This window comes from Sus scrofa, chromosome 8 (assembly GCF_000003025.6).
Source record: "Sus scrofa isolate TJ Tabasco breed Duroc chromosome 8, Sscrofa11.1, whole genome shotgun sequence".
Lineage (NCBI taxonomy): Eukaryota > Metazoa > Chordata > Mammalia > Artiodactyla > Suidae > Sus > Sus scrofa.
The window spans coordinates 79,382,807-79,410,703 of NC_010450.4; the positions used below are offsets into that span (position 1 = coordinate 79,382,807).

Genomic DNA, 27,897 nt, shown 5'->3' on the forward strand with positions numbered 1-27,897 from the left:
CTATGTATATGGAAGATGCAAGGGTCTGGGCTCACTGAAATCATTCCTTTGATCTGCACCTCAGCTATCTGGGGCCAGTATCCTGTGCTTTCACATCATGAGGGTTCACCACTGGAGTGGCTGCAGTCAGATGGCTGCTGGATGGTATTCTTTGTTTCCTTCCTGAGGTCCCTCAGGGCTCACCAGTGACAAAGGTGGCTGCAATTGCTGATGATTATAAAGTCCTTTGTTTACTGATAGGGCAGGCGATATTTTATGTCTTAAAGACCACCACAGCATCAGTTGTAGCCCACGAATACCAATTAACCCAAAACTTCTGATCAGTATCCAGTAGGAACCACTGACCCTTAGAATATCCAAAATCATATAGGAATAACCAGAAAGGGCAATGACTTCAGGATGACTGTTCAGCTTTCCCTCACCCATCCAGAGGGCAAGCAAAATGGGGAAGGAGACAGGAAACTGCCATTATTACCTACACAGGATAGAGTCTGTACCACCATCTGTTAGATGGAGAGCATAATAATAACAGTAATAACACTTAACAAAATAGTGCCAGCAAAAAACTAGGTGTTCTTCTAAAGACAGCACTCTAATGTAAACAGTTTTGCCATGATACTGAGCTGGAGAAAAGTTAGTTAACTTGCTTCAGGTCGTACAACTCATAAATGGCAGATCCAGGTTCATGCCCAAGCAGTGGTCAGCTCTAGAGCCTCTGCCTTGAGCACAAGAGCTACTTTTTTTTTTTTTTTTTTTTTTTTTTTTTTTTTTTTTTTTTTTAGGGCCACACCTGTTGCATATGGAAGTTCCCAGGCCAGGGGTGGAATTGGAGCTGCAGCTGCCAGCCTACACCACAGCCACAGCAACCCCCTATCAGAGCTGCATCTGTGACCTACACCAAAGCTTGGGACAACACTGGATCCTTAACCCACTGAGTGAGGCCAGGGATTAAGCCTGCATTCTCATGGACACTATATCGGATTCTTAACCTGCTTCACTGCCATTGGAACTCCTACTTCTAATGCAGATAATCTAGGAAAAATAGAGAGTTATAGAAATTTTGTGTTGGCTTTTGCCCCAAACCAGACCTCAACACATCCATCTAAGATCTTCAGAGTTTTACAATGTAAATGGCTCGAGGAAGAAGGAATAAGGAAGAACTCTTAATCTTTTAAGTTCTGAAAACAGTATTACTACATCTAAATCCAATGTGGCAATATTGACTTATCAGTATATTAAAAGGAAGGTCCTCTGTAAATAACAAGTTATCATATCAGCAAGTGAAGTTTCTATCTTGAGATGACATATGTAATCAAACAAAAAGTAGAGGGCATGTGTTTACAAGCTATATGTTTTCTAAACTGGAAAGTGCTTCTTTGTAGTCTTTGATATGATGAAGGAAGGTACAGTTATTCCAAAATCATTATGCCTTTTTATATATAAGCTCCAAGGCTCCACTTGTATTACCTTATGGAAAATGGTGACATTAACAAGCCTCTTGAGCTAAAAACCTTCAATGTGTGTCTGATGCTACAGCTATCGTGATAGCACGTTAGCCTGGCAAGTTCAACTTTCCACAGACTTTGTGTATTTCTTCATAGTCTTCAATCGGGATAAGCCAGGAAGAGCTGGTGGCAGTTCTGCATTCACCAGTGCTTAGATTTTAGTGTAGGCATTTCATTTTGCCCCCAGTAGGAACATTTACCATGATGGAAAATTAAATGCTTTATTCAGACTAGTAAGTATAACCTTATTAAATAATCTAAACTCTTGTTTAGATTATTACTAAACCTCTTGTTTAAGCTAAATGAATTTTATAAATCTTGGGGAAGAGAGAAACTGTAAGTGCAATTTGGACCCTTACACTAAATAGGCTGCTATTTAAAAATCTATTATTGCTAGATAATGATAGATTTCAAAGAGAAAAAACTCTCATCTATTGTGTTTCCTTATTTTGTATGTGATGGAAAATTTCGGAATTGTATTTAATTTCGCCTGTGGTTTTTCGTGATGTTGCATCCTTAGCCTCCTTCACAGCTCGAAGACCCCTCTGCTGCCTGAGGAGCTCCCCTGCTCAGCTTTTTGAGCAAGTAGGACCTGAGTTAGAAAGTAAAGCAAGGTTTACTCTTTGGCACTGATTTGTAATAGTCTTGGCTTCCTTTCTTGTGTTGATAGATGAGAAAGAATTTAGAGTTAGATACATGAAATACATCTAATATCTGTTCATATATTCTGAGCACATATGAAGACGTCTGCTTTTTTTCATTAGAAGGGAATAATTTTGAATTTCTCCTCTTAAAAAGAGGCATAAAACACCCTAAATGTTTACAATAAAAAGTGCGGTAACTTATTATGTCCTAATTCTCTCATAGTTTTGTTGTTGTTGTTTGTTTAAGAGCCAGTGGCTTTATCAGCTGTGTTGGATAAGAGCAGTATGGATGTTCGTACTTTTTATTTTAATACTTTCCATTACTTTTCTTTTTTTAAAAAATTTATTTGTTATTCTTATTTCTGCCAACACACTTTTTTTCCCCCACTGTACAGCATGGGGATCCAGTTACACATACATGTATACATAATTTTTTCTCCCATTATTGTGCTGCATTGTAAGTATCTAGACATAGTTCTCAGTGCCACACAGCAGAATCTCATTGCTAATCCATTCCAAAGGCAATAATTTGCATCCTTTACCCCAAGCTCCCCAACCACCCCAGTCCCTCCCCCTCCCCCTGGGCAACCACAAGTCTATTCTCCAAGGCCATGATTTTCTTTTCTGTGGGAAGGTTCATTTGTGCTGTATATTAGGTTCCAGATATAAGTTATATCATATGGTATTTGTCTTTATCTTTCTGACTTACTTCACTCAGTATGAGAGTCTCTAGTTCCATCCATGTTGCTACAAATGGCATTATTTTGTTCTTTTTTATGGCTGAGTAGTATTTCATTGTGTATATATTACTACACCTTCCTAATCCAGTTGTCTCTCCATGGACATTTGGGTTGTATCCATGTCTTGGCTGTTGTGAATACAGCTGCAATGAACATGCAGGTTCGTGTGTCTTTTTTAAGTAGAGTTTTCTCTGGATATATGCCCAAGAGTGGGACTGATGGATCATATGGTAGTTCTATGTATAGTTTTCTAAGGTACCTCCATAGTGTTTGTACCAGCTTACATTCCCACCAACAGTGCAAGAGGGTTCCCTTTTCTCTACACCCCCTCCAGCACTTGTTATTTGTAGACTTATTAATGATGGCCATTCTGACTGGTGTGAGGTGGTATCTAGTGGTAATTTTGATTTGCATTTCTTTAATAATCAGTGATGTTGAGCATTTTTTCTTGTTAGCCTTATGGGGGTTCCCTTTAATTGACACTTTGCTTTTCTCTTGCTGCCTTTAGAATCCTCTTTTTCATTAACTTTTGCCATTTTTATCATAATATGTCTTGGTAGGGTCTATTTGGGTTTAACTTGAAGAAAATATATTTGAAGAAATTATCTTAAACTCAGGATCCTTTAGATTTGGCAAGTTTCCAGTGATAATTTCTTCAAATATATTTTCTTTTTTTCTTTTTTTTTCTTTTTTTTTGTCTTTTTGCTATTTCTTGGGCCGCTCCTGCGGCATATGGAGGTTCCCAGGCTAGGGGTCCAATCGGAGCTGCAGCCACTGGCCTACACCAGAGCCACAGCAACACTGGATCCGAGCCGCGTCTGCAACCTACACCACAGCTCACGGCAACGCGGATCGTTAACCCACTGAGCAAGGGCAGGGACCGAACCCGCAACCTCATGGTTCCTAGTCGGATTCGTTAACCACTGCGCCACGACGGGAACTCCTTCAAATGTATTTTCAATTCTGTTTTCTTTTTCTTCTCCTTCTGGAATTCCTATGATGCGTAGATTGGCCCATTTTATTTTATCTCATAGGTCTCTTATATTGCTCTCATGTTTTTTCATTTTGTTTTCTATTTGCTTTCCTGATTTGTTGATTCCCATTATTCTATCTTCCACATCACTAATTTGTTCCTCTGCATTATTCATTCTGGTTTTTACTGTCCTTAACTCAGTTTGTATCTCTGCAAATGAATTTTCTAGTTTTTCTTGGGTCCTCGTTATGTTTTCTAGTTCCTTTCTGAGAGAATCTGTGTTACTGTTCATATCTTAATTCTTTCAGACTTTTCACTATCTCCCTTTTGAACTCCAAGTCTGTCAGACTGCAGAGGTCTGTTTAATTGTTGACTGCTTTAGGTGAGTTCTCCTGTTGCTGTAACTGAGAATGGTTTCTGTGCTTCTTCATCTTGCTTGTGTTTTTCTTTTTCGTGGTGGAGGTGCACTCCCTGTGGTGGGTAGGGTTTGCCCTTGTGCTGCTGCAGAGTGCTTCCAGAGGGCTGGTGGTGTTGGTCAGCCTGCTTTGAGGAAGCTGTGCCTTTCGCGAGGGTGAGCGGGGCTAGCCGGGTCACTCTGCAGCAAAGGGCACTTCCCAAGGGCAGGCGGGGCTATCCAGGATGCTCTGAGGCAGGTGAGCACTTCCGGAGGACAGGCGGTGCTGGCTGGCTTTCTCTGCGGGAGTGGAGTGCTTTCAGAGGGTGGGCAGGGCTAGCCGGGTTACTCTGAGGCAAAGGAGCACTTCCCGAGGGCGGGCAGGACTGGCAGGTGCACACCAAAGTGGAGATGCACTTTCCGTGACCAGGCAGGGCTTGCCCTGGCGCTCCCGGGCTGCAGAGCTCTTCCTGAGGGCGGGTTGTGCTGTCTGGCTTGTTCCGCAGGAGTGAAGTGCTTCTCGAGGATGGGTGGGGCTAGCTGGGTCAATCCAAGGCAAAGGAGCACTTCCCAAGGGCTGGTGGTTCCTGCGGGCTTGCTCTGCAGGAATGGAATGCTTCCTGTGTGCAGGGAGGCGGGGCCGGGGAAAGCAGCATTGGTGGTTGGCTTCCCTCCGGTGGTGGGGCCAGTCCGACGGGTTGGCAGGCTGCTTCTGGCCAGGCCTGGGTTGGGTTGGGGAGAGGGGGATGCGCTGGGAAGCTCTACTTTCTGCTTGCTGGCGGGCAAGCACGCACACTGGGGCACAAGGTGTATTCTATGGCGCCCGCCCCTCCTCCCCTCCCTTCCCCAACACTGGCACCTTGTCTGTCCTGCGGGTCCAGACCTTCTCCCTGGTTCCCTGTGTTGCGGCTTTCCACTCCCTCCACCCCCATGTACCGCTTCCTAGTCCCTTAGGCTGTCTTCACATCGCAAACCCCAGCCTGCTCCCAGGGACTAACCTCTGGAGCCTAGGTATTGGTGCCCAGTCCCCACCCGAGCGTCTCAGTCTTTGGTGTCTGTGCCAGTGGTTCAGATGATCTGTGTGGCTGTCACTCTGCTTTTCAGTTCTCAGACCTGCTGCTGCTGCGCTTTTCTCCATGTCTGGAGATCCCTCTGGCTAGACTGATCTTTCCGTCAGGTGACTTCCCAGGGTGTGGGTTCTCTTTCTCCTTCACAGTTCCCTCTTGGGAGTGCCAGTCTGGTCCTGATTCCACTTCTCTCTCTCCTCTTTTCTCTTGTTTTACCCAGTTTATGTCAAGAGATTCTTGCCATTTTTGGAGGTTTAAATTCTTCTGCCAGCATTCAGTTGCTGTTCTGTGTGAGTCGTTTTTCGTGTAGATGTGTTTTTTTGTTGTGTTTGTGGGAGAGGGCCAGCACGTTCCCCCTACTCTTCCACCATCTTGCCTCCTCCCATCTCGTAGTTTTTATTATTGAAGTAATACTGGATAGAAACTCATAACCGACTCATGTAGTACTAATAGACATGAGGCTATACATTTTATGTATCTTTTATATTACTTAATCCTAACAATAACCCTATGAGGTCAGTATTATCACTGGGAGATAAATTGAATTTGTCTAATATTTCAGAGCTTGTTAGTGGGTTCAAGAATTAGAGCCCAGGTTTGTTTGTGTCAATAAGGGTATAATTAGAAAATAAAACTACACTGTAATTTGAGCAGAAAAAGTTTAATATAAATAGTTATTAACTATGATTGCAGTTAGAGTAACTATGATTGGCTGCTAAGGGGAAAAAGAACCCTAAAGAATTGATGGAGTTCCCATCATGGCTCAGTGGTTAACGAATCCGACTAGGAGCCATGAGGTTGCGGGTCCGGTCCCTGGCTTTGCTCAGTGGGTTAAGGATCCGGCGTTTCCATAAGCTGTGGTGTAGGTTGCAGATGTGGCTCAGATCCTGTGGCTCTGGTGTAGGCTGGCGGCTACAGCTCAGATTAGACCCCTAGCCTGGGAGTCTCCATATGCCGAGGGAGCAGCCCTAGAGATATAGGGAGGGGTGATGCTCACCCTAGGTCAGAGGCAGAGCACTTAACACATTTTAAGGACCACCCCTGATTCCCTCCCTTCCTCCTGGCTTCTGAATCTTCTTGGAGAGGACATAGCTGTGACCGGTGGGTGACAGAAACATTCACTGAAGTAGGATACTAGTGGAACTCACTGAAAAGCTACTTTCTAGTGTTCTGGGGAAACTGCCTATAAGGAGGTGTTTCAATGTGGAACCCATTGGAACCCATTCAAGGGAAGGTGGTTCCTCATGGAACTTGCTATCAAACTTCCAGCGTGTATGTGGGGGCTTCCCTAAGGTGCCAGGCAACATGGCCCAGAAGGTGACCTGTATTGTCGGTCACTATGTACTGTAGGCAGCATCAGAGAAGAGCCCCCAGAAACAGGAAGAGCCCCTTTATCCTTGTTCCCTATATTAACCTCTATGGAGGATGCTTAAAATTTTGCCTTATGGCAAGGGAGAGATGTTGTAGTCTCACAGTAGGAAAATGAAGGGTGGGATTAGAAAAAGGCAATAAATTGCTATCTGGCACACTACACACCACCGAATCTACTCTGCTAATCATTTAATCATTGTGTCACATTGTCTTATACTTTACCGCAAAGTATGGTATTTAACAAAATAAATGGAAAGAAAGGAAGGAAGGTAGGTAGTAGGATGGAAAAGAAAGACAATGTAAATTCTGACATATCAGAATCTCTCTTTGTTTTGGAATGTTTCTAGGAAGGGTCACTTGAAGTTAATTGCTCAGGAGACTGCCTTATTGAATTTTAGGACTTTGACTTATCAACCAAAAACTGAAAACACAAATTGGAGGCCCAAGGACCATAACTGAAAAATTTTCCCTCTAAAATCCAAATTAGTTTTTATTTCCATCTTCCTCATCTGCTAGTTAATGCAGGTCATGTTCACCTGACAAGCATTTGTTTACTAATAAGAGCTTCTCCTCAGATAATACAAATCCTAATTTTCACCATTTATAGACTGCAAGGTACAGGCAAATTACTTCATTTTTTTGTGCCCCAAATTCCTCGTGCAAAATGGAGATAATAACAGTATCTACCTTACAGATATGTTATGAAATTTAAATGTATTAATGTTCTTAAGCACTTGGAACACTTTCTTGCATATCGTAAGTGCTTATAAATGTTTGTAAATATATTATTACATTTTCTTTAAGATTATAGCCTAAGACTGTTTATTCTATCAGTAGCTCCAGTATATGGAACTCTACATGTACTCAACACCTTTGTCATATAATTCTGATTTCATTGTTTAATGGCCATTAAAAATATACGATTATGTTATGGAATGTACAATGTGAATGCTGTCAGTTGATTATCTTACTTTTTTCTATAGCTATTAAGAACACTGCTTTACACTGATAGCATTTGAAGAGTAAGCAAAGCCCTTATTCCTTAATTTTTGCTAGGAATTATCTGAATAGTAGGATTTTTGGTGAAATATTTTTGGCTAAAGAAAACTGCGTTGTCACTATAACCATTAGCACTTAAATTATTCAATAGTTTTTAATTTGCATTCCCTTAAACACATTAGAAGTTTTGTAAAAATGTCTAAAAATAAAAAAATTATGTTCTTTCCCTCTTTTTTTTTCTTTTATAGAAGACCATCAAAAACACTCTAATATTATCACCAAGTCCAAAGCAATTGAAATGCTGTTTACACTTTACCCTCCTCAAGGTGCCCATGTGCAGAATAATATGTGGCTCAGGTCAACTTGGCTAAAACCCATAGTCAACGGGGAAGAAGGCTATAAATATATAGGTAAGATGTTGAACCTTATTACTTCCTGTAATGATAAGGAAGAAATGACCTTGCACTTTCTATGACTCTTACCCATCACTCAGATAATGTGGAATGATACATAGGCCCTATGGGATAGTCACTTTAGTTCTTAAGTATTATGCTTGCAATTTTAAAAATGGCTCTTTTGTACTTTGGTGACTCCAGGATAGTAGAAACATACTGTGTTTATCCATTCAGCTGATGATTGACATTTGGGTTGTTTGTTGTTATTTTTGAAAGTGATACCACAAGGAAAGGTGCTATGAACATTTATGTATAGGTCTGTGTATAGACATATGTTTGCATTTCTCTGAACTAAACTGTTTTCCAAAGTTATTATACCATTTCATCTCCCCCATCAGCAGAAACATGAAGTTGCATTTGTTCCATAGCTGTATCAATACTCAGTGTAATCAGTTTTTTCTATTTTAGCCATTCTAGTAGTTAACCTACTCATTGGGATTCCATTGCAGTTTTAGTTTGCATTTCTCTAGTAGATAATGATATACAGCATATTTTCATGTATTTGTAATTTGTGTATCTTTGGTGAAATGTCTCTTTAAATTTGGGGCCATTTATATATATATATATATATATATATATAGTTATTAAGTGGTGAGAGTCTTTTAGATATTCTGAATATAAGTCATTTAACATATATATATGCTTTGCAATATTTTCTCCAACTCTGTGGCTTGTCTTTTCTTTCTTTTAATAATACTTCTGAAGAGCAGAAATTTTAAATTCTGATGAAGTCCAGTTTACTGCTATATTCTTTTATAACTCATACCTTTATTGTCATATCCAAGAAATATTAGTTAGACCTCTAGTCACAAAATTTTCTTCTAGAAATTCTATAGTTTTAGGTTTCATATTTCAATGTATGATTTATTTTGAGTTATATTCTACACATGGCTAAAGGTACAGGTTGAGTAATTTCTTTTTTTTAACATATTGATATTCAAATGTGCTAGCACTATTTGTTGAAAAGACTATCCTTCTATGAATTAACTTTGTATTTTGGAGAATCAAACAGCCAAAGAAAATACATAGATAGAAATAAGCACATAAAAATATGACCAATATTATTAGCCATTAGGAAAATACAAATAAAATCCATAATGTCACTTCACTATTCATCTATTATAATTACTAAAATAAAGTTTAAAAATCAGACAATATTGAGTCTGGTAAGAATGTGTAATAACTGGAAAACTCATATATCACTGGTGGAAATGCTAAATCCCACATAGCCAATTTCTAAAGACTTTACTACCTTCTTATAAATTAATATACTCTAATCATAAAACCTAGACATCCTACTCCTAGGTATTTACCCAAGAGGAATGAAAATATTTGTTTATACAAAAACCTATGTTGGAATGTATATAGCAACTTTAATCATAATTGACAAGAGCTGGAACAACTTTGGCTAAGTTTCAAAAGAAGTATTTTGGGGGAGTTCCTGTTGTGGCTCAGTGGGTTAAGGACCCTTTGTTGTCTCTGTGAGGATGCGGGTTCCATCCCCGGCCTGGCTCAGTGGGTTAAGGATCCAGCATTGCCTCAAGCTGTGGCATAGATTGCAGATATGACTCAGATCTGGTGTTGCCATGGCTGTGGCGTAGGCCCCATCTGCAGCTCTGGTTTGACCCCTAGCCTGGGAACTTTCATGTGTGGCCATAAAGAGGAAAAAAAAGAATTCTTTTTTTTCTGAGGTCAGACAGAAAAACAGAATACAAGATTATAATTCCATTTATATGAAAGTTGAGAAGCTGCAAACAAAATAGGCCTGTGATAGAGTCAGATCCGTGGTTACCTGGGATGGAGTTGGGGAATAGAAATGAAATATGATGGATGACAATTTGGGGGGTTATGGAAATGTTTATTAACTTGATTGTGGTGATGGGTTATGGTTCCATGGATGTAAACATAAGTCAAAATTCATCAAATTATATATTTTAAATATGTGTAGTTTTTCATTTACACTTACATAAAAATAGAGTTGAAAATACAAATTTAAAGAACCAAGACAGTGAAAAATGCAGAATGTTGCCTTTGGGATGTCAGCAATGGGATCATTCTGTGTAGCACTGGGAACTCTGTCTAGTCACTTATGATGGAACACATTTGAGAAAAAAGAATATGTATATGTATGTGTAAGTGGGTCACCATGCTGTAGAGAAAAAAAAAATACATGTGTATATAAATAAATGATAAAAAAAGGAATTTGTATTTTGGTAATATTTTTGAAGAATGACTTCTCCTGTAAGTTTTAAAATTGTCATATTAGAACTTATCTACAGAGAGTCACAAATTTAATGCAGTCTCATTCGGCTTGTGTATATAAAGGTGTCTTTAACTGCTCAGTTCTATTAGTCTGGAAGAAGAATATGGAAAGAAAGAGGGAAAAAATTATAAAAAAAAAGAAAGTTAAAGGCTTTCGGTTCTATAAGATTAATCAAGACTTGGATTGCAACTAATTTTCTCTATGCAATTCCCCCCCAAAAGTTAACATACCATTCTAAAAAATTTGTGTTCATTCTTTAGACCCCCATTTGTGAATATTTGCTTCAAATAAAACAAAGAGGAAGGAAATACGTAAGTGGCCTTATAAGTTAAGGACTCCATCTTCTGAGGTTTTATACTTCCTTTCCTCTTTTTAGTAAGTGACCAGGGCCTTGCATCTTTTTGAATTACAGTTGTTATTAAATTAGTTGACAGAGTTTACAGCACTTGCCTTGAAAAAGATTAGTCTGTTACAGACGTGCTTTCTGATGCTCAGTAGCTCCTTGACTGTAAACATGTTAGGAAAGATAGCTCTGGGAATTTATTATGTGGTGCAACATTAATACTCCACAATGTTTATTGATTTCACTTTGTGGATTTAGAGATGTATCATCAGCAAGAACTGAAGAGTAGTTAATAGAGTTACTGAATGCTCTATGAATGGCATAGGTTGCTAACAAATTGTGTAGTATTATTACTCTAAAAATACATACTCTAAAAATACTTGCTATATTCATATTTTAGATCCTAGAATTCTTAACTGCTTCCAAGTAACTGGAATGCTGCACAAATTATAATTTCAAATTGCTTAATATACACAAAGTATTTCTTCTAAATCATAATTTTATAATCTTAGAACATCAATGAAGTTAAAGAAAAAGTCTGTAATTTTTTTTGCCAGGAGCATTATGTCATGTCAAATTTATTTTTGGAAAGGTTATTTTGGAAGGCTAGACTTTTAATGTGTCTTTTTTTTTTACTTTTTAATTGATTTTTATTTTTTCCATTATAGTTGATTTACAGTGTTCAGTCAATTTCTGCTGTACAGCAAAGTGACCCAGTCATAAACACACACACACACACATACACACATTATTTTTCTCACATTATCCTCCTTCATGTTCCATCACAAGTGACTGCATATAGTTTCCTGTGCCATACAACAGGATCTCATTGCTTATCCATTCCAAATGCAATAGTTTTCAACTATTAGCCCCAGACTCCCAGTCCATCCCACTCCTTCCCCCTCCCGCAGCAACCACAAGTCTGTTCTACATGTCCATGAGTTTGTTTCCTGTGGCAAAGTTCATTTGTGCTCTATATTATATTCCAGATATAAGTGATATCATATAGTATTTGTCTTCCTCTTTCTGACTTACTTCACTTAGTATGAGCGTCTCTAGTTCCAAACTTGTTGCTACAAATGGCATTATTTTGCTCTTTTTATGGCTGAGTAGTATTCCATTGTGTATATATACCATATCTTCTTAATCCATTCATCTGTTAATGGTCATTTAGGTTGTTTCCATGTATTGGCCATTGTGAATAGTGCTGCAATGAACATAGGGGTGCACATATCCTTTTCAGTGAAAGTTTTGTCTGCATATATGCCCAAGAGTGGGATTGCTGGATCATCTGATAGTTCTATATTTAGTTTTCTGAGGTACCTCCATACTGTTTTCAATAGCGGTTGTACTAGTTTACATTCCCACCATCAGTGTAGGAGGGTACCCTTTTCTCCACACTCTCTCCAGCATCTGGAATAAGACAAGGGTGCCCACTCTCACCACTTTTATTCAACATATTATTGGAAGGCCTAGCCACAGCCATCAGACAACCAAAAGAAATAAAAGGTATCCAAAATGGAAAAGAAGAGGTAAAATTGTCACACTATGCAGATGACATGATACTATATAGAGAAAACCCTTAGGACCCCACACAAAAACTACTCAAACTTATTAACATATTTAGCAAAGTAGCAGATACAAGATTACCATTCAGAAATCAGTTGCATTTCTGTATACTAACAATGAAATATTAGAAAGGGAATACAAAAATACAATACCTTTTAAAGTCATACCCCCCAAAATTAAATACCTAGGAATAAACCTGCACAAGGAGGTGAAAGACTTATATGCTAAGAATTATAAAACATTAATCAAGGAAATTAAAGAGGACTCAAAGAAATAGAAATCTATTCCATGCTCCTGGGTTGGAAGAATTAATATAGTTAAAATGGCCATACTACCCAAAGCAATCTACAGATTTAATGCAATCCCTATCAAATTACCCATGACCTTTTTTTTTCACAGAATTAAAACAAATGATCCAAAAATTTATGTGGAACCATGAAAATCTCAGAATTTCTAAAGCAATTCTGAGGAAAAAACAAAACAAAACAAAACAAAAAAACAAACAAACAAAAAACCCAAGCAGGAGCCATAACTCTCCCAGACTTCAGACAATATTACAAATATATAGTAATCAAGACAGTGTGTACTGGTACAAAAACAGACATATAGACCAGTAGAACAGAATACATAATCCAGAAATAAACACAGACACCTCCAGTCAATTAATTTTTTTTTTATTTTTTTTATTTTTTTTAATTTTTTTTGTCTTTTTGTCTTTTTGTTGTTGTTGTTGCTATTTCTTGGGCCGCTCCCGCGGCATATGGAGGTTCCCAGGCTAGGGGTTGAATCGGAGCTGTAGCCACTGGCCTACGCCAGAGCCACAGCAACACGGGATCCGAGCCGCGTCTGCAACCTACACCACAGCTCACGGCAACGCCGGATCGTTAACCCACTGAGCAAGGGCAGGGACCGAACCCGCAACCTCATGGTTCCTAGTCGGATTCGTTAACCACTGCGCCACGACGGGAACTCCCCCAGTCAATTAATTTTTGACAAAGGATGCAAGAATATAAAATGGGAAAAGGATGGGCTCTTCCACAGTTGTGCTAGGAAAACTGGACAGCTGCATATAAATCAGTGAAACTAGTCCACACCCTTACATTATGCACAAAAATAAACTCAAAAAGGCTGAAAGACTTAAACATAAGACTAGACACCATCAAACTCCTAGAAGAGAACATAGGCAAAACATTCTCTGATATCAACTGTACAAATGTTTTCTTAAGTCATTCTTCCAAGGCAATAGAAATAAAAACAAAAATAAACCAATGAGACCTTGCAAGCTTTTGCACAGCAAAGTAAAACATTAAAAAAAAAAAAAAAGACAACCTACCGAATGGGAGAAAATAGTTGCAAATGATGCAGCTGACAGGGCTTAATCTCAAAAAATATACAAACAATTTATACAATTCAATAGCAAAAAAAAAAACCCCAAAGAACAACAATCCAGTTGAAAAATGGGCAGAAGACCTAATTGGACACTTCTCCAAAGACATACGGATGGCCAACAGGCATATGGAAAAATTCTTAACATCACTAATTATTAGAGATGTGCAAATTAAAACTACAATCAATTACCATCTCACACCAGTCAGAATGACTATCATCAATATGTCTACAAATAACAAATGCTGGAGAGGGTGTAGAGAAAAGGGAACCCTCCTACACTGTTGGTGGGAATGTGAATTGGTACAACCATTATGGAAAACAGTATGGAGTTACCCCAGATAACTAAATATAGAACTATCGTATGATCCAGTAATCCCAGTGATTAATTCTTAACTGAAATCACATTATTGTATTAATGTAAGTTTTCTAATTAGTTTCGATTCCTAATAATGAGCAAAGACCTCTAGTTCTGCTACCTCTTTTTCATGTATCATTTTGCATCCTTCACAAAGTACATTTTACTTGCCTTTATAGCATAAATTCTTTTAAGTTATATAATTAACACTGGAAGCTGATTTACTAGCCTAATCACTGTTATGTTACCTGTTATGAATACAAGGTATCTTTTTATGCCCTTCAGTTTTCTCCACTTCCTTGAGACAAGACCTGATAGATGTTAGCCAAATGAGAATCTGTCCTATCTATAAAGACTGTAGCAATTACACAGTTGTCCTTGACAGACAATCTGATTTTTGATGATCTTCTCTCTCAGAGTTTTCTGCTTTGCAACATAAGACTTTGTTTTCTTACATATCCTTTATTGCAGTTGTTACCTGTTTCACCCTCCACAAAACAAAGGCTATGCATAGATGATTGACTTTTTTTTTCTAAAAATAATCTTTTTAAAGTATTATTCCTCATAAGCCCCTTACCTAATCCTTAATATCTTTTGGCACTTCTCTCTAAACATTTCCCACATTTTCTCATTTGTTTTAAGTGATGGAACTCAGACTAAATTATAATAATCCAGTAAGTCTGATTTATTGTGAATATAATCCTAGCTACTAAATGTTCTGCTTATATCTTTAAACGTTTTTAGACTTTTAAAATTCACATCAGCATTAACTTGGATTTCTGTCCATCATTTTTATTTCCTTTTTTGGAGGGCATATTTTCTTGTAGCTATTTAATATATGTGTATATAATTTATTTTGCCTTCTTAAATTTCCTACTCTGAGTTGTCTTGATTTTCCTTAACTTATTTGGAATATGGACATTTATTCCTCTTGTCAAAGCAAAGTTTGGTGTTGAACCTGTTTCTTTGAGGTGTTCCATAGGATAATTCTTATAAAGTGAAAAACCCAAATAAATCTTGATTTGAAAGGAGTGCCACATGTTTCATATCACTTATATCTGCTAAGTATAGAAGGGGTCTACTATTATATGGATAAGTTTAAATGTACTACAGCTAGTTCAGTATTGTGCTTTGCCTATAGAGTATCTGCTTGTTTGAGAAGAGTAAGGTAGTCACTTAAAACTACATTTTAAATTCAGCTGAACTTGAAAAATTGTTTGAGTATATACTGTTGATCTCCCTTTTGCCAACTATAAACTCCTGGCAGCCTCCACTTTCGTGTTCTTTAATGTCCCTTTGCTTTTATTCACTAAGGACAAATGATGTCAATATGTTTTATTGTGATAAGTATCAATGCTGGTGGGGAAAATGTCATTTAATTTTTATATGGCTCAGTTGGTTAAAACTTTCAACATTTAGTATACTCACAAGAATAATCTTAAAGAAAGATAAAAATGAATGCTATGTTGTATTGAGTTTAAGTATTTTTAACTGTTGTCAAATAATTAAAAATTCTATAGGATGATGAAGTAGGTCTTCCTCAACTGAAGTGATAGTATCAGATCTGTGCTTCCCATTCCCTCAACCTCAGTTTCACCAGGCAGGTTGGAAGCATTGAGGTGGGGAAGAGGACATTAAGATATGGCATCAGGGAGTTTCCATAGTGGCTCAGTCGTTAGCGATCCAAACTGGCATCCATGAGGATGTGAGTTCAATCCCTGGCCTTGCTCAGTGGGTTAAGGATCTGGCATTGCTATGAGCTGTGGTGTAGGTCACAGTCGTGGCTCGGATCCCACATTGCTGTGGCTGTGGTATAGGCCAGAGGCTTCAGCTCCAATTGGACCCCCGAGCCTGGGAACGTCCATATATTATGGGTGTGGCCCTAAAAAGACAAAAGCCAAAAATAAATAAATAAATAAAAGGTATGGCATCAGATCTGTAAGTTAAAGGAAATGTGAGTTGCACATTTACCAAAACCTACCATGTAATCTTTTACTGTTTATCTTTGTAAAATAAAAATTGTAGCATTGTTGTGTCATTATTTGACTTCTGCATCTGTTTATTTAGTGAGCATGAATTGAGTGTCTACTCTATGCTTGGCAACAAAGCTTGAAAAACATCTAAAGATTAATCCCTGTTTTAGAAGTGTTCACATTCTAGGAGATCCAGATTTTGTCTCAATCAGATTTTGGTTCTCTTAATCCCAGTGAGTACTCCTATTGGTCCATGAGTCAAATAGAGTGATACCAAATGAGAATTTTAAAAAAAATCTTTGAAGAACATCTCTAAATGACAAAGGATAACAGTAACCTTCGATATCTGAAATAAAAACTCAAAGCTGAGTTCATTTTTCATCTAAAGTAAGGGATATTCATGCTGGTTAGACAGTCTCTGAGCAAAGCAGAGTGTTGATATTTTTTGAGAAGAATTGTAGGTAGCTAGCCCTTAAGATGAGCCCAGTCATCTATACCCCTCTTGGTATTCACGCCCACTTGGAAATACACATATTGTATCAGGGTTGGTTCTTCTTACCAACAGAATTCAGCTAAAGTGATGGTATGTTACTGCTGAGGCTAGGTGATAGATTTTTGTGGCTTCTCCCTTGCTCTCTTTTGCATTGAGATTTTTTTTTCTGCCTCACCCGTGGTATGTGAAATTTCCCAGACCAAGGAACCTAACCTGCACCATAGCAGTGACAACACCAGATCCTTAACCTGCTGCACCACAAGAGAATTCTTTTGGATAAGCTCCTCAGGAAAGCTAGCTACCATGTCATGCCTGTTGTAAGGGCTACGTGCTGATGAACTAAGGGCATTTGCTCCAGCCAGTAAGGAATGGAGGTCTGTGTGAGTGATGCAACACAGAAGTGGAGCCTCCAGCCCCAATCAGTACTTCTACAGGGATGACTGCAGCTCCAGTGACAGCTTGACTTCAGCTTCTTGAGGGATTCTAGCCTGACCCATCCAGAGTATCCATTGCAGATTCCTAACTCTCAGAAACTATGTGAGACAAATGTTTATTGTTTTAAGCTTCTAGTTTTGGGGTAATGTGTTGCAAAGCATAGTGGTCAGTGATTTGTAGTTGTTAACAGTAGGAGTGAAATGACGTAGGATTGAGCATGGTCCCTCAGGAAACACTGAGTTGCTGATTGACTGGCCTTCAAAGAAATGTGTTACTAGAGTGAAACTTTTGTTCACTGGTTAACTTTCAAAAGTAGAGTCTATCACTGATTGGTTGGTTTTCAGAAGTGTGTTTACTGAGGTATGTTTTCAACAGCTGATAAAACAGGTTTCATTTAATATTGGTTCTGGGAGTTACTTGTCAGTATGGCTATAAAATTATAATTGATTAGTTAAAGAGGTATAAAAACGAGTCCTAGTATTAACCTGTCACGTAGCTGTAGAACTATTAGGCTTTTTTTTTAAGACCGTGGGGAAAAGTTATTCTCAATAAAAGATGCAAAAAGAAACAAAATAGAAATTTCATGGTAGTTGATTTAATAGAAGCAATTAAGCACAATTTTGAGTCCAGGAAAAAGGAATGACTTTTTCTGGCAGTATTAGAGATGATTTTATAAAGATGATGATATGTGAGTTTACCCTTGCAGAATAGTTTAGAATTACTAAGTGGAGAATAGAAGCAAAGGGAAAAGTATGGGAAAGGCCACATGTGGGAACTAACTTGTTTTAAGATTTTTTTTTTTTTTTTTTTTTTTTTTTTTTTTGCTTTTTAGGGCCAAACCTGCAGCATATGGAGGTTCCCAGGCTAGGGGTTGAATTGGAGCTGCATCTGCTGGCTACACCACAGCCACAGCAATGCATGATCTGAGCAGTGTCTGCAACCTAGACCATAGCTCACAGTGATGCTGAATCCTTAACCCACTGAGCAAGGCCAGGGATCAAACCTGCAACCTCATGGTTTCTAGTCGGATTCATTTCCACTGCACCTTAACAGGAACTCCTAAGAAATTCTTTTTTTTTTTATTGAATTATCCTGCACAACTTAGCATAGGGCATTTTTTACTTATTGTGACAAACTGACATATAACTTTATATTAGTTTCAGGTGTACAACTTAATGATTTGATATTTGTATACATTATGAAATAATTAACACAGTAAGTCTAGTTAACATCCATCATGATACATAGTTATAGATAATTTTCTTGTGATAAGAACATTTAAGATCTACACTTTTAGTAACTTTCAAATGTAAGTTATGGTATTATTTACTATAATCACCAAGTTATACATTATATCCCCATGACATATTTATTTTATAGCTTTAAGTTTGTACCTTTTGACCACCTTGTCCTATTTTCCCACCCCCTGCTTCTAGCAACCACTTATCTACTTATTCTCTGTATCTATGAATTCAGGGTTTTTCTTTTAAGATTCTATTTTTAAGTCAGATCATACTGAATTTATTTTTCTCTCTCTGATTTATGTTACTTGCTCAGCATTATGACCTCATGGTCCATCTATGCTGTTGCAAATAGCAAGATTTCCTTCTTTTTTATAACCAAATAATATTCCATTGTGTATATATGCTCTACATTTATTTTATCCCTACATCTATTGGTGGACACTGAGGTTGCTTTTATGTTTTGGCTATTGTATATAACACTGCGATGAGAATTGGGGTACATGTATTTTTGAGTTAGTGCTTTTGCTTCCTTCAGATAAACACCCAGAAATGAAATTGCAGGATGGTTCTATTTTAAACTTTTTAAGGACTTTGATACTATTTTCCATAGTGATTGCACCAATTTCTACTTTTAGCAACAGGTTACAGTGGTTGCCTCTTCTTCACATTCTCACCAACACTTGCTATTTGTTTTCTCTTTGATAACAGCCATTCTAACAGGTGTGTGGTGATATCTCATTGTGGTTTAGATTTTCCCTGATTAGTGACATTGAACACCTTTTCATTTACCCGTTGCCCATCTATATGTCTTTGTAAAAAATCCATATTAGATGCTCTACCTATTTTAAAATCAGGTAGCTTGGAGTTTTTTTGTTATTGAGTTATATGCATTCTTAATATTTTTTTGGATATTACCCACTTATCAGATACAACAGTTGCAAAAATATGCTCTCCTATTCAGTAGGTTGTCTTCATTTTCTTGATGGTTTCCTTTGCTGCACAGAAACTTCTCAGCTCAATTTAGTCCCACCTATTTACCTCTGCTTTTGTAGCCTTTGCTTTTGGTGTCAAATCCAAAGAAAAATTATCACCAAGATTCACGTCAAGTAATTGCCACCTATGTTGTCTTCTAGGAGTTTTATGGTTCCAGTTCTTACATTCAAGTTTTTAATCTATTTTGAACCAGTGATTTGGTATGGTGTAAGAGAGTAATCCATTTTCATTCTTTTGTATGTGACTATCCAATTTTTCCAACACAATTTCTTAAAGAAACTGTCTAGTCTCTGCTTTATATTCTTGGCTGTTTTTTCATTAGTTAAGTGACCACACATGTGTATGCTTATGCTCTCTATTCTGTTCCACTGTTTTTTTGTCTGTTTTAATGTCAATACCATACTATATTGATGACAATGGCTTTGTAATATAGTTTGAAATCAGGAAGCACAATGCCTCCAGCTTTGTTGTTCTTTTCTGAAGATTGCCTTAGCTGTTTGGGGTCCTTCAGGGGGACTCTTCTTAGACAGTGGTTATATAAAGCCTGATAAATTGGTGAACATCATATACAATGGCAAGAACAACAAAATAATCAATTGGCAATACACGTCCTTACTTTACTCAGTTTTTGTTAATATAAATTATGGATGCATTATACACACATTTATATATATATGTTTATATATAACATTTTAAAATATATGTATTATATATGGCATATATACTTTTACGTAGATTTTTAAAATATGATTAACTTTAATTTCTAATTATATATATAAGTATATACATCAATCATTTATACAAAGTATATTTATATAGGCGTATATACTATGTAACAACTCTTTTATCTACTTGGATTGTTATGATGATAAAATTGCATAATTAATATAAAGTTAATGTTTACTCTAAGTCGAAGGGCTATACATTTTACATGATTTTCCTATATCATCATTATCATTGTAGATGCTATTGTTGAACTAATTTTATAGAAGAAATACCATGTCCTAGACTGGCTAAAGAACTTGTGTGGTCCTCCAACTAGTGGGTGGCATAATCAGTATTTCAGCTCAGACATTCTGAACCTAATGCAAGCACTTACAATTTTACACAATAAATTTACTGTAAAGATGACTTATTTTGATTTATCAACAGAATATTAAATTATGATTAATACTCAGAATTCAGTGAAATGTGTATAAAATTGATCTTAATGCTTATAGATTTATGTATGATAGTAATTATAGCATTGTAATTATTATAGATGTTGAAAATGTAAATCTGCAGTAGTAGAGTAATGGTTAAATAAATTTTGATTCATTAATAAGATGGAATTCAGTATGACCATTAAAATTATTTTGTTGGGTATTTACTAATAGGAAATCATAAGATATATTTATAATGAAAAAAATTATAGAATAGCATGACATGTATACTCTATTCATATAATTGCATGAAATGAATGTAACAATTTACAAATTTTAATCTCTACATTGTGTGAAGCCAGTAGACTTTAAGTATTTTGGTGTGACTGAATTTTCTAATTTTTCTAAACATTCTACTCATTTTATTATACATTTCTTACTTAATTGTAATAAAGATTACAGACTTAAAAATTATCACCATAAACTTCCATGTATATTACATATTCTTTAATTTTAAAATCAAAAGTATTGTCTATTTTTTATCATTCTTCATATGTTTACTTTTTTTATTATTTTAATTTTGCCATGTTAGCCATAGTGAAAAGAATATTTGTCACATCAAAGTAAAATATAGCATTTCAAAAAAATAGAAATGAGTGAAGCCATTTTATAATTAATTTTTCAAAATCATGTAAAAATGGTTTAGTGTTTAATCATTTCATACATGCTAAACCATTTTTCAAAATAATCTAAAAATGGTTTAGTGTTTAACCATTCATACATGTGAAAATATTTTATTTGGAATATTTCTTTCTCTGGTAGTTCTATAAGCTTTTGAGAACATATTCCTAATATCCACACTAAAATACCTTAGCACATAGCATTTATACATTATCTATTTGTTTTATGAATGTATATATCCAGTTAAGCTGTTTTTTCATATTTTATATGTTAAAATTACTCTCGTTTAGTCTCTCTGGATAAGTTCAAAGATCACAGTAATATGACATGACTGTAACATAGCATGGTTCAGTTCTTTAATATTTAACATTTTTAATTTAATAAAATATAATTTAATCATAATGGAGGCAAAAGTCCAAGGTAATAAGAGCATATTCAGTCACTCTGCAAATCTTTATTGAGTGCCTTGTGTTCAATACTCTGTGATAAATGTAAGGAAGTCTCAAAAGTAAATAGAACATTTTCCCTCTGTGTTTATGATTTAGGCCTGGGAAATGATACATATACATAATTAACTACAATTGAAGATATAAAATGATGAGTGATGTAAAACAAGCACAGGCTGAGTTTTCAGCTGCTCTGCTAAGTAGTCTTAAGAGGCAGAACGTGGATGGGGCTTTGCAAGAGAAAGGAGCCTGAATTGTGGTGCAGACATTTACCATATATTAGGAGAATAGTCAGGACTCCTCTAAGTTTATTTTATGCCCACAGGAAAAAAAGTGTCCTTCAGTGAAAATATTCATAATGTGCATAACCATCCCTTCTAAAATAACAATGATTAAAAACAGTTTGCTTGTTGAAATGTCAAACAGAGAGACAAATATATGATATTGCTTATATATGGAACCTAAGAAAAGATACAAAGGAAGTTATTTACAAAACAGAAATAGACTCACAGAGATGGGAAACAATTTATGATTACCAAAGGGAAAGGAGGGGAGGGATAAACTAGGAGTTAAGGATTAATGATACACATGACTATATATACAGTAAACAGCGAGGTCCTAGTGTACAGCACAGGGAACTATGGTCCACATTCTGTAATAACCTATAGTGGAAAAGAATCTGAAAATGAATATATATACAGCTATTCATTGCTATTTTGTGTATAAACTTAATATAAAGATTTTTAGACAATTTATAAAATTATAAAGTAAAATATTACCAAGAGTTCATTTTCATTAATACAATCACTTTTTATTATCTTGGCATATTTTCTCCCAGTAATTTGTAAAACTACTTGTAACTAGAATATTTAAGCCCTGCAAAGGACCCTACATGTCATTTTGCCCAATTCCCTTTTCACTTTTATGGGGAGTCAGTTAAGAGGTATTAGAAAATGATCATTGAATTGAGGATCTGAGGACACTGAGGCTAAGTAGCTTGCTCAAACGTCATGACCTTAACTATAACTGTGATGGTAATTCAAGTTCAGAGTCTCATCAGGAACATCACCCCGCCAGCACCACACATGTGCTTCCCAACCCATCCTGGCTCTTTATGAAAGGCAACTTTTTCCCCTCAAGCTTTAAAATTGGCGGCTAGTTTTGTTCTTCGAATGTTTTCTGAAGCAATTGAAAGAAACGCTACTTGCTCCCCCTTTTGCTCTATCTTGGGAGTGGTGGTGAGGCAAAGACCTGGAGTTGAGGCAGCCTGGCCCTGCAAAAGCTCTTATTGCCTCTTTGGAAAGTTCTGACCATGCATTTTTGGCCCCTTAAATGTTGCTCTGCATGACCGTTTTAAGCTCAATTCCTTTCCTTTTCCAACTACACATTATTAAATGGTAAGAAATAGTACTTCATCATGAAACTTTACATGAAACAAAAACTGATCTTTATTAGATATAAATTTTGTTTAAGTTGAAAATCATTTAATATTCCTAGGGGAGAATGATGATTTTTCTCCCCAGGATTGCAATATAATGAAGTAAAAATGTTTTCACAATACTTTGGAATTTTTATAATTGTCCTCTGTATTGTTTGACTGTCAGCTAAATTAGAACATTTGATAATTGCAGGGAGTTGATAAGACTTTCTGTTAAAGGTATGTCATTATGTTAATCTAAGTTCAAATATAGTTTGCCTGAATCCTATTTTGATTATATAACATTAGAATAAATTAACCTGTTAAATAAGATTACCCTGGAGGGCATATAACATTTTCAATGCCTTTAAAGTTAAACCTTACTTTAAACAAGTATATAAATCTTGTAATACTAAAACTATAGTTGTCTTTAAAATTTGGAGCACAGATATTTCTCTATAAATATAGATATTTTAGACTTAAAAATAAATCAATGAATAAGATTATTTAGTGTTTAAAGTATGCTTTTATTTTTTTTTTTTTTGGTCTTTTTAGGGTGGAACCCGCAGCACATGGAAGTTCCCAGGCTAGGGTTCGAATTGGAGTTGCACCTGCTGGTCTCTACCATAGCCACAGCAATGCCAGGTCTGAGCTACATCTGAGACCTACATGGCAGTTGCAGTAACTCTGTATCCTTAACCCACTGAGTGAGGGCAGGGATCAAACCTGCATTCTTATGGATACTAGTTGGGTTCTTAACCTGCTGAGCCACAACGGGAACTCCTAAATGTGTGCATAGCGTGCGAAAATAGTGAATGACGAAGTTTAAAAAAAATGTGGAGGCGCCCAGATTTCATTTAGTATGCAAACACCTGGAGACTAGAGATATATTGACAGCTGCTGGTACAAAACACATAACTTTATTTTCAAAAATTCATCTTTTTGTCATGCTGCAAATGAGAGAGGTATTCCAACAATTTTAACTGTAATTCCTTTGTTCGTGCATGGAAAGGACTCGGTGTCTATGACTACCATGCGTATGTTTTTAAACATTCACATCACAGTATATACTGTCCCATTTTAAGACCTGCTTTTTTTTTTTTTTCAGAGTAAGTTGACAGGTGTCTGTGTGAAAAATGAGCTGTCCCAACTCATTTAAAGAAACATTCAAACTTTCATTTACTTATATATTCATTCCTTCAATCAATATTCTGAAGTACATGCATGTGGTTTGAAGTACCAGGAACCTGTAGCCATGCAGAGACATAAAAGGATCATAGCGCAGGCTGAACACTGAGTACGTTTCTTTCTAGTCAATATACAGGTATACCCTCGGGACCTCTGAACTAAGAAGCTGATGTGTTTTGGTTTTTCACTTGTGCTTTTCACAATGATGGATATTACCCTCCATCCGACTGTCTGAGGGGGCTCCTCTTAGAGATTTTAAGAGTAAAATTTAAAGACAGAAGATGGAAAAGTGTAGGCATTCCTGTTTTGGTGCAAAGGGATTGGTAGCATCTCTGGAGCACTGATCTGCAGGCTCAATCCCCAGCCTGGCACAGTGGGTCAAAGATCCAAGAAAAAGGGGGGAGGGGAGAATGAAGGAAAAGTATAGAAGAGATGGGTGGGAGAGGAATTTTACAGTAGCTGCTGGTGCCTAATTATTTGTACAAACATCTCTGCACACTGTCATAGCTATGTGCAAGAGTCAAGAGCACTGTCTGTCTTTTTAAAAAAATCCTTCTATAATGTCCAACCAATGTATGATAGTAGTGAAACAGGTCCTCCACACTGTAGAATGCATCCAAGCATGTTAGTGTGTTCTTCAGTACAAATAACCTGGTGTTGTGATTTTGGTTTCTAGCTTTAAGTGTGAGGTTAATCGGAATTCTTTAGAGTCAAAGCAAATCAGCCTCTGTTTAGTGAACTAGAACTGTGCTCTCCAGATATTATGTTATTTAAAAACCTAAAGAAAAATGATTATACTTTGCATGTATTGAATGCTTTTTATATGCAAAGAATTATAGTAAATTATTTAGCTGAATTTAAGTAATTTTATTTAATTCTCACAGAAACCCAGTGGACTATGCACCATAAGAACACTGAGTTAAAGAGGCAATATGCATAGCTAGAGAGTGGTAAGGTTGTGGCATGAAACCAGTGTGTTCTGACTTTTCAGCCCCTGGTTTCAAAATATTTAAAGTAAGGTAGGCTATTAAACATGTAATCTGTAAAAGAAGTAGATCAAAATAAAAGCTTCACACAATAGTTCAAAAGCGGGGCCAATACTTATGCACAATTATTGGATGGTAATTACTAAATATTGTAATTAGATATAATATTTAATTGGCAATTTTAGGTTTTAATCAGTAAAATCTTTTTTGGGGGGAGAAGGAGTACAAGATTAGTTCTTATGGGCCAATACCAATGACCAGTGGTGCATTTTATTCATTTATTCTTAAAAAGAATGCAACATTTACTTATTCCCCAAAAAAACTATTTATAATTAGAATAAAGAAGGAAATATATTCACTCAACAAATTTTTATAGTGTTTATGATCACCTATACAATAGGACCCCAAGAGATAACTACCAGTGACTTTTGCTGTATTTTCTAATGTTTTACTTTTTAAAATTCATTAATTGTAATGAGAGGGTATATAAAAAATTATAGATACACATATGAACTTTAAAATCAGTTTTTCTGATTATAAATTAATACACGCTCATTACAGAAAATTTAGAAAATGCAAATAAAAAGCAACTTTTTAAAGTATTTGGAATATCCACTTCCTCAAAATGATCTCTGTTAATATTTGTGTATATTTTACTAATTGTGTAATGAATGTTAAGACATTTCTCTTACTGTATAGGTTAATAAGGTTAAATATGCCTGTACGTATTGATTTTTATCATAGTTAACTCAGGAATATTCGCATGTCTGAATGAAAAATGATAATGAGAATGATGGTACACTGTTAGCTTGGGACAGTTTAGTAATCTTTCTTGATTGAATAATTGAGTGATTTGGGTCATTCAACATGAGTCTAACAGTTACAGAAAAGCATCAATCACAATTCTCTTTAAAGAAAATGGCCAATCTGTTTCTCTGTGCTCCTCAGCTTATATTCATAGGGGAAAAATAGTAATACTAGCGGCAGAGTATCTGTCTGTGTGAATAGTTTAGTCAGTAACAAAGTTCTAGAAGGTAGCAGAACCCTTCATTGCTTTTGCCAGACTCAGATATATGTAGGTAATGACCCCCACTCATACAACAAACCTAGGTTATCATTCATATACACACATAGTCTTCCAGGTTTCTGTTGTTGAAAATTTAAAGTATCTTCAATGAGAAGCAAAGGGAAAAGGGAAATAGAAAACACTTTGTTAGCATTTGGCATTTGAACATACACACCCAGTAGCTTGGAACAGTATCGCTTAAGGGGTCGATACCTAGAGAGGAGACAGTCAAGTGTGTGTCCTATAGAAAGGGAATGACTCAATTGTAACATTTTAGACTGTGGTCTTGGAGTCTAGCAAGTTTTGTGTACCAAACAATGACATCCATCAAAAGCGTCCATTGTGATCTAGAGTGTTATGTCTCTAATAAGTCATGTTTGAAAATTATTAAATTCCCGTGGACTTAAGCTAACAGAATGAGACAGCACCCAGAAATTGATCTTCGATATCAACTCTGGTGGAGCCCAAGTCCCCCAGAACAACTAGATGCAGAGTGCTGAGTCCCACTGGATTGTAAGTGTACCGTGGTTCTCATCTGACACGAGGTGATAAAAACTCACCTGTGGGGAGAGAAGCACTGAGATGCAAGTTTTAGGGAGAGTTCTGGAAGATCTTAGCAGTCCTCAACCTAGAAAGAAATCCCAACTAAATTGTGGGTTAAAAGATGTGGCACAATAAACGCATTTCCTAAGACAGGAAAGGCAGCAAGAACAGGAATACTTACTGCTCAGGGCAAAGTCAAATCGGGCTGCACCAATGTTTTGACAACGTGTAATCCTACAGGACCCTTGAGTTTGGACTCCAAGCTGAATAAGGACAAGCCTACTGTACACAAAACATTTCCATTCTTAAATTTAGTGCAGATTATTCCATTTATTAATGTCTACTGAAAAGGTTTTGAAAATTAAATCATTACCTACTTGTGAAAGTCTATTCCTATCATAAAGCTAGAAAACATATCAAATTCTTGTTCTTTTTAATTCAATGAATTTTATTATATTTATAGTTGTACAGTGCTCATCACAATCCAGTTTTACAGCATTTCGATCCCAAACCCCCAGCCCATCCCTCCCCCAACTTCAACCTATCTCCTTTGGTAACCATAATTTTTTCAAACTCTGTGAGTCAGTATCTGTTCTGCAAAGAAGATCATTATATCCTTTTTTTAGATTCCACATGGAAGTGACAGCATATGACGTTTGTGCCTTACTGTCTGGCCAGCTTCACTTAGCGTGATCATTTCTAGGTCCATCCATGTTGCTGCAAATGCCATTATTTCATTCCTTTTTATGGCTGTGTAATATTCCATTGTGCATATGTACCACATCTTCTTTATCCACTCCTTTGTGGATGGACATTTAGGTTGCTTTCATATCTTGGCTATTGTATGTAATGCTGCAGTGAACACTGGAGTACATGTATCTTTTCAAGTCATGGTTTTCTTTGGCTAGATGCCCAGGAGTGGGATTGCTGGATCAAATGGTAATTCTGTTTTTAGTTTCTTGAGGCATCTCCATGATGTTTTCCATAATGATTGTACCAATTTACATTCCCACAACATTGTAAGAGGATTCGTTTTTCTCCACATCCTCTCCAGCATTTATTGTTTGTAGACTTTTTGATGATGGCCATTCTGGCTGGTGTAAGGGTGGTACCTCATAGTAGTTTTGATTTGCATTTCTCTAATTATTAGTGATGTTGAACACCTTTTCATGTGTTTTTGGCCATCTGTATGTCTTTTTTGGAGAGCTGTATGTTTAGATCTT

General features: G+C 36.5%; 1 protein-coding gene across 3 annotated transcripts in view; it reads left to right on the top strand.

The window, feature by feature from the left end:
* Positions 1–27,897, top strand: part of IQCM (IQ motif containing M) — a 318,127-nt gene that overhangs the window by 202,721 nt on the left and 87,509 nt on the right. For 2 of the 3 annotated variants that reach the window (XM_021100653.1, XM_021100655.1), the window contains one exon: positions 7,942–8,682. In XM_021100653.1, the coding sequence (XP_020956312.1) occupies positions 7,942–8,168 (227 nt within the window). In that variant the 3' untranslated portion in view covers positions 8,169–8,682. Of the gene's footprint in view, positions 1–7,941; positions 8,683–27,897 lie in introns of those variants that run through there. The other variant, XM_021100654.1, reaches the window with a different exon arrangement.